The sequence below is a fragment of the Nanorana parkeri genome, unplaced genomic scaffold, assembly GCF_000935625.1.
Source record: "Nanorana parkeri isolate BGI_ZX_2015 unplaced genomic scaffold, ASM93562v1 scaffold1737, whole genome shotgun sequence".
NCBI lineage: Eukaryota > Metazoa > Chordata > Amphibia > Anura > Dicroglossidae > Nanorana > Nanorana parkeri.
In genome coordinates this window covers 247,211-255,306 of record NW_017308005.1, presented here as the reverse complement: position 1 = coordinate 255,306, position 8,096 = coordinate 247,211, and the positions used below count along the sequence as shown (strand labels likewise).

The 8,096-nt window shown below is 48.3% G+C and overlaps 1 protein-coding gene across 1 annotated transcript in view; it reads right to left on the bottom strand.

The window, feature by feature from the left end:
• Positions 1-8,096, bottom strand: part of LOC108799480 (protein unc-13 homolog B-like) — a gene marked incomplete at its 5' end in the record, with an annotated part of 285,160 nt that overhangs the window by 39,225 nt on the left and 237,839 nt on the right. The window contains 2 exons of the mRNA XM_018571343.1: positions 3,924-4,020; positions 6,949-7,075. Of these exons, the coding sequence (XP_018426845.1) occupies positions 3,924-4,020; positions 6,949-7,075 (224 nt within the window). The remainder of the gene's footprint in view (positions 1-3,923; positions 4,021-6,948; positions 7,076-8,096) is intronic.

The window sequence follows — 8,096 nt, the reverse complement described above, 5'->3', positions numbered from 1 at the left end:
GGGGTCTATTTTTAAACACAGAAGCTGCTTCTGTCAAAAAATGGACAGTCTGTCACTGTTTATATACCATGTTAAGTCATGAGATAGGGAGATACAGTAATATTATTGCTTTTGTATCTTATATGTTTCATCTGCAGACCAAAGGGATGTGAGAGAGGTACAATCATCGGCAGATCAAACAGATGAGATTCAATCTGCATGTTAAAGTGACAGTAAACTCCGGAGCTAAATCCTAAAAAATCCATTCAAGTCCCTGAACTAGTAACAACAATGCATCTTATTTGTGAATCACTCGGCTGTAGATCCTCCAATCATCTCTGAATTGGTGCCGACACCGTCCTTCCTTCTGGAGGGGGGCGACTTTTGTTCCCCATGGTCCCTGTCTGTGTTGTAAAGTAGCCAACTCTCCAAGCTCGCTTCCGGGATGGACTACAATCTACCAATTTGTATTGAGATTGTAGTCCATCTCGGGGGGGAGCTTGGACCTGTGACTACTGTACAACACACACAGGGACCATGGGGAACAAAAGTAGCCCCCCTCTAGAAGGAAGGACAGCGTCGGCACCAATTCAGAGATGATTGGAGGATCTACAGCCGAGTGATACACAAATAAGATGCATTGTTGTTCATAGTTCCGGGACTTGAATGGATTTTTAAGATTTAACTGCTGAGTTTAGTGTCACTTTAATTGCAAAGTGATCACTGAAAACCCACTGAATAGCAGTCATGTAAAAACATGTTTCTGGTCCACATGGGGTGTACCGGGTGTCAGAGCTGAACGGGTTAATATGCTGCACAGGATATTAAAAAGAAACAAACTTTTCTCTTGATCTCTTTTGTTCTTTTTATTTCAGTTCCCGACCTCCTTCCTCCTCCCTCACTTTAAAGTAGTGAATCAATGAGAAAAGTTCAAAGAGAGTCTGGCACGGTACCGCAGCCATTAGGCTCCTTCTCGCTCGCTTTGAACTGTTCCTTTTTGGTGAAAATTAAGTTTAAAAAAAAAAGTTGCTCGCATTCCATCGATTACTATTGTGTGGAAACATTTCAAGTCACCCGAGTTCTGAATTCCTCAGACTCTCTCTTCGTCTTGTAGGGACTGGGAGATCTCTGTAAATAACAATCAGCTCCGCAGACAAGCGGCAATACGCGTTTCACGGTGAAAGTGCATTTGTTTCAAAGCCAGAACGATTTTGGGGCGCGCTGAGAATATTAAATGTTGCACCGGATTGATTGAACTACTTCGCCATTTAAGTGACTTGGTCTATGGGCTGAGAAAGGGTCGGGAGAACCCCAAAACACTCCCTCCTTCACAAAAAAAACTACTTTAGTCTTCATATTAATCTTATTAATGATCATTTGTTGTAAAGTTTCTCCTCTCAGGATTCAGCCGCAGGTCAGACCGGCTCCGTCTTATGTCAGTGGGTAGCCTACGGCTGCAGAGGGATAGAAGAGCCTTACCGGCTATTACCGGACAATGCAATTACCGGCCAGGCGGCCGCGGCTATAGGGGACGAGCGTATTACAAAGAGTCCAATTACTGCCTGTAAATCAGATTTGACATCCAGTCAGAGGTTTGTCAGCTCATTACTGATCAGAATCCAGCGGAGCCCCAGACAGCAATACTGACTGTTCTCGGAACATTGGACAACGTACATTAGCTGCAATTTCATTACATATAAAGCCGATTGAATGTGATCTAAAGTCAGATATCACATCCAGTTTTGCAGAAGATTCGGACTGGGGGAATGATAAAATGCTTAAAGTGACATTAAGGGCTAACGTCCGTCCCCCACAGTGCTAAAGTAAGGACTTACCTTAAATGATGCCTCATAATCCAATCTTCTTCCTTACTGTCCTTTTCAGTTGTCCCTCCTGCGCTGGTGGGGGTCTCCGATCCAGCGCTGACTCCTTCTCTCATGTCCCACGGTCTCTGTGCGGGTGCACGCTGCTCCATAGACTTACCTTGCGTCTCTCCTCGTCTCCCGGCCGAACATATGAACTGCGCATGCGCCCGCCCCAAGATCCCTGATGTTCGGACGGGAGCGTGCGGCGGAGACACAGGTATTAACCCTTTGAAAAAGATCGTTTTGCATATATCTAATGCTTGCTAGCCATAGACAGATATATGCAAAAACATGCAAGGGTTTAATAACCCTTTAAATCTGACCTTCGGCCTCCCCTTTATATACAAATACTCTACATTCAGGAAGTACTCAGACCCCCCGTCACTTCTTTCAATGTTGTTATGTTGCAGCCGGATACTACAGTTGTTTCTCAGGAATCTACACTCAGCACAAGAAAAAACTGGAATATCACATTGGCATAAGTATTCACACCCTTGACTCAGTACTTGGTTGAAGCACCTTTGGCAGCAGTTACAGCCTCCAGTCTTTTTTGGGTATGACGCGACGAGCTTTGCACATCTGGGTTCGGGGGATTTTCTGCCATTCTTTGCTCCGTCAGGTTGGATGGGGACTGTCGGTGGACAGCTATTTCCAGGTATCTCCAGAGATGTTCAGTAGGGTTCAAGTCAGGGCTCTGGCTGGGCCACTCTAGGACATTCCCAGAGTTGTCCCTAAGCCGCTCCTGTGCAGTCCTGGCTGTGTGCTTAGGATCGTGGTTATGTTTGAAGGTGAACCTTCGGCCCAGTCTGAGGTCTTGAGCGCTGTGGAACAGGTTTTCATTGAGGATATCTCTGTACATTGCTCCATTCAGCTTTCCCTCAACCCTGACCAGTCTCCCGGTCGTTGCTTCTGAAAAACACCCCCACAGCATGATGTTGTCACCACCATGCTTCACTGTTGGGATGGTGTTGGGATGGTATTGGGCAGGTGATGAGCGGTGCCTGGTTTCTTCCAGACATAACGTTTAGAATTGAGGCCAGACAATTCAATCTTGGTTTCATCAGACCAGAGAATCTTGTTCCTCACAGTCTGAGAGTCCTTCAGGTGCTTTTTATGCAAACTCCAAGCGGGCTTTCATGTGTTTTGAACTGAGGAGAGGCTTCTGTCTGGCCACTCTGCCATAAAGTCCAGATCGGTGGAGGGCTGCAGTGATAGGTGTCCTGCAACTTTGTCCCATCTCCACACAGGATCTCTGGTGACCATCGGGGTGCTTGGTCACCGCTCTTACTAAGGCCCTTCTCCCCCGATTGCTCAGTTTGGCCCAGGCGACCAGCTCTTGGAAGAGTCCTGGTTGTGACAAACTTCTTCCATGTGAGAATTATGGAGGCCACTGATCCGGTCTCTGAGCTCTGCAGGCACTTCCTAATGCTCTGACACAGAATGCATTGTCAGCTGTGAGGCCTTCTATAGAGAGATGTGCACCTTTCCAAGTCATGTCCAACCAATGTAAATGTACCGCAGGGGGACACCAATCAAGGTGCAGAAACATCTCAGCAACCGAGGCACCTGTTGACCTCTCTGAACTGTAATGATGCAAAGATCCCAAAGACTCTTATTGTGCATCTGAAGTTGTCGCTACACTGTAGACTTTACAGAGGATTACAGTTGTCAATTGCAACCACCCCAACACTTAATGATATAGTACGGTATTATCTTCACATGTTCTATGTTAAATTTGCCTCAACAACCTAAGGGGGCCCCCTTTTACCCCCAGGCCCCATAGCAGTCACCTGGGCTGCTATGGCTATAGTTATACCACTGGTTATAATAACATAAGGAAGGTTGCTTTCACACTGAGGTCTATGGAACATGAAGAGTTGAGCAGTCTACAGATCAGCTGCTTTGCCTCTACACATGGGCCAATGTGCTGCTAAAGGCGCACAGAGACATTGGCTGACTTCAGGATAAAAAAAATAAAGGAAATGAACAGTAATTGCTGCCGAGGAGCAGAACAAACAAGGGAGTTCATCTGATCGCTGGAATACCCCGGGGGAGGGTGACCCGTGTGTGGTGACATACCCCATCTTTCTTGTCACGCTCCAGAGCCCCGTGCAGGAATTCCAGGGAGACCTCCTCGTTCTCATCCAACCACTGCATGACGAACTGCTCAAACCACCTGCAGCAAAAAAAAATGAAAAAGAGAACCTGTCAGTGAACAATAGAATATAAACTGGAATTTCCAAGTGAGAGCAGGGATCTCAAGCTGCCAGGACATATCATCAGCCATAATTCTTCTCCTGAGTTCACCAGGAGCCTCTTGGCACACATGCAGTAGGAAAATCTCAGCTTTGTCTTAATGGATATTGAAGGCCAAAGCCCCCCCCCCCCCCCCCCCCCCCCCCCCCCCCCACCCCCCCCAAACAACATTTCACACATCCCACAATGCACTGCAAAAAATGGAGCCGAGATCTGACTGCATCAGAGTCAAAATCTGCAACTGATAGTCTGCTGGTGATCACTGGAGTAGAATATTGGCAAGCTAGTACTGGTGGACTATGCAAAATGTTCTGTCAGTGGGTCACCTTAAAGATAATTTGGTTTTGTGTTAAAATAAAGAAATGACCACATACAACCTTCATTTCATTTACCTTCCCTTGTAACAGGAGAGTATACGGTATACAAACTCTGTATCGGAGTACGCCCACACAAGCCAACAGCCTGTCCCAACTATCCTCATTATACACAAAGATTGTACGAACCCAGAGCCAAGCCTGAAACTCCTACTTCAGATCATGTCGGCTGTCACATACTGGGGAGGAGGTCAGATCATGTCGGCTGTCACATATTGGGGAGGTGGTCAGATCATGTCGGCTGTCACATATTGGGGAGGAGGTCAGATCATGTCGGCTGTCACATATTGGGGAGGTGGTCAGATCATGTCGGCTGTCACATATTGGGGAGGTGGTCAGATCATGTCGGCTGTCACATATTGGGGAGGTGGTCAGATCATGTCGGCTGTCACATATTGGGGAGGTGGTCAGATCATGTCGGCTGTCACATATTGGGGAGGTGGTCAGATCATGTCGGCTGTCACATATTGGGGAGGTGGTCAGATCATGTCGGCTGTCACATATTGGGGAGGTGGTCAGATCATGTCGGCTGTCACATATTGGGGAGGTGGTCAGATCATGTCGGCTGTCACATATTGGGGAGGTGGTCAGATCATGTCGGCTGTCACATATTGGGGAGGTGGTCAGATCATGTCGGCTGTCACATATTGGGGAGGTGGTCAGATCATGTCGGCTGTCACATATTGGGGAGGTGGTCAGATCATGTCGGCTGTCACATATTGGGGAGGTGGTCAGATCATGTCGGCTGTCACATATTGGGGAGGTGGTCAGATCATGTCGGCTGTCACATATTGGGGAGGTGGTCAGATCATGTCGGCTGTCACATATTGGGGAGGTGGTCAGATCATGTCGGCTGTCACATATTGGGGAGGTGGTCAGATCATGTCGGCTGTCACATATTGGGGAGGTGGTCAGATCATGTCGGCTGTCACATATTGGGGAGGTGGTCAGATCATGTCGGCTGTCACATATTGGGGAGGTGGTCAGATCATGTCGGCTGTCACATATTGGGGAGGTGGTCAGATCATGTCGGCTGTCACATATTGGGGAGGTGGTCAGATCATGTCGGCTGTCACATATTGGGGAGGTGGTCAGATCATGTCGGCTGTCACATATTGGGGAGGTGGTCAGATCATGTCGGCTGTCACATATTGGGGAGGTGGTCAGATCATGTCGGCTGTCACATATTGGGGAGGTGGTCAGATCATGTCGGCTGTCACATATTGGGGAGGAGGTCAGATCATGTCGGCTGTCACATATTGGGGAGGTGGTCAGATCATGTCGGCTGTCACATATTGGGGAGGTGGTCAGATCATGTCGGCTGTCACATATTGGGGAGGTGGTCAGATCATGTCGGCTGTCACATATTGGGGAGGTGGTCAGATCATGTCGGCTGTCACATATTGGGGAGGTGGTCAGATCATGTCGGCTGTCACATATTGGGGAGGTGGTCAGATCATGTCGGCTGTCACATATTGGGGAGGTGGTCAGATCATGTCGGCTGTCACATATTGGGGAGGTGGTCAGATCATGTCGGCTGTGACATATTGGGGAGGTGGTCAGATCATGTCGGCTGTGACATATTGGGGAGGAGGTCAGATCATGTCGGCTGTCACATATTGGGGAGGTGGTCAGATCATGTCAGCTGTCACATATTGGGGCGGTGGTCAGATCATGTCGGCTTATTAGGGAGGAGTTCAGATCATGTCAGCTGTCACAGGTTGGGGAGGAGTGGCCACGCACAGGGTCTAGAATTTAGAGAGCTGATATTTCAGTTACAAGTGGAATATGAAGAATGAGTCACCCGAGGGCTTCTTATACCATCCGCTTACACTGAAAGCGAGATCACCCAGACAAAAGGTACAGGCTCTGACCAAATGACTAAAACATGGTGATTGTTCCGGTCCACACTGTGGTGTTCCTAATTCCGTCTGCTGCATCCCGCATGACATAAAATACATTTTGAATCAAGCAGCAATGGTGGGAATCCCTCATAATGATCACAGCAGGTGCAGAGACCTGGGAACTCAGCACAGGGATGGTGGGGGCCCCTCATAATGGGCACAGCAGGTGTACAGACCCGGGAACTCAGCACAGGGATGGTGGGAGCCCCTCATAATGGGCACAGCAGGTGTACAGACCTGGGAACTCAGCACAGGGATGGTGGGAGCTCCTCATAATGGGCACAGCGGGTATACAGACCCAGGAACTCAGCACAGGGATCGTGGGAGCCCCTCATAATGGGCACAGCAGGTGTACAGACCCGGGAACTCAGCACAGGGATGGTGGGAGCCCCTCATAGTGGGCACAACAGGTGTATAGACCCGGGAACTCAGCACAGGGATGGTGGGAGCCCCTCATAATGGGCGCAGCAGGTGTACAGACCCGGGAACTCAGCACAGGGATGGTGGGAGCTGAACTAAAAACACTCTACTCCTTCTACAAGGTCATATGGAAGATGGTTTTGTACATACGCAGGATATTCAGGCACTTTGTCCTTCATGGCCGGCAGGTCTTGGACATACTCATTGTAAAGCCACTTCACCTTGAAATGGAGGTTCATGTAGTCGGCACTCTTGCAGAGCCGGTGCTTCTCATGCTCTGTTGGCAGGAGAGAGAGAGAAGGGTACAGCAGGTGAATGGCACAGTCAATACCCGGGCACGTATCCAACCGCGGGGCCTCTGAGCATATACAATGAATGAATGTTATAAACAGACACATCATGATTTTTTTTTTAATTATTAATATTATTAAATGCCGAGCTGGACTAAGTCTGATTTCATATCATTCCCAAAACTTAGCAACAGCTACACCAGACTCAGCCATGATGGTGGACAATCCAATGTCCAGTGAGGGATAGAATTTGGGACAGAGCTGAGGGCTTCAATCCACCACAGAACCATAGCAAGGAGCAGAAGATGGAGCAGTTACCATCTCTGACATTTCTTTGACCCTTATCAATCACAGTCCAAAGGGTCTATTTATAAAGGATTCACTGTGCAATTCACTCGAAGGCTATCAAAGAGGATTCACCCTTTGTACTTGGCATTTTTATAGAGGATTTGCCCACCACATTTCATACCAAAGAAACCGCAAAATTACTCATCCACTCCCTTATCTCTCGTCTTGACTATTGCAACTCCCTCCTCATTGGCCTACCTCTACACAGGCTCCTCCCCCTTCAGTCTATCATGAATGCAGCTGCTAGACTCATCCACCTAACCAACCGCTCAGTGTCTGCATCCCCCCTCTGCCAATCCCTGCACTGGCTTCCTATAGCCCAAAGGATAAAATTCAAAATATTAACAACCGCGTACAAAGCCATCCACAACTCTGCCCCCGGATATATCTCCAACCTGGTCTCAAAGTATTACCCTAAGCGTCCCCTCCACTCTTCACAAGACCTCCTGCTTTCCAGCTCTGTCATCAACTCCTCCCATGCTCGCCTCCAGGACTTCACTAGAGTGTCTCCCATTCTATGGAACTCTCTACCCCAACCTGTCCGTCTATCTCCCACACTGACTGCCTTTAGGCGATCCCTTAAGACTCATCTCTTCAGGGAAGCCTATACCACCTCAACCTAACCACTGAACAATCACTTTCTCAAACAATCATCCCCGC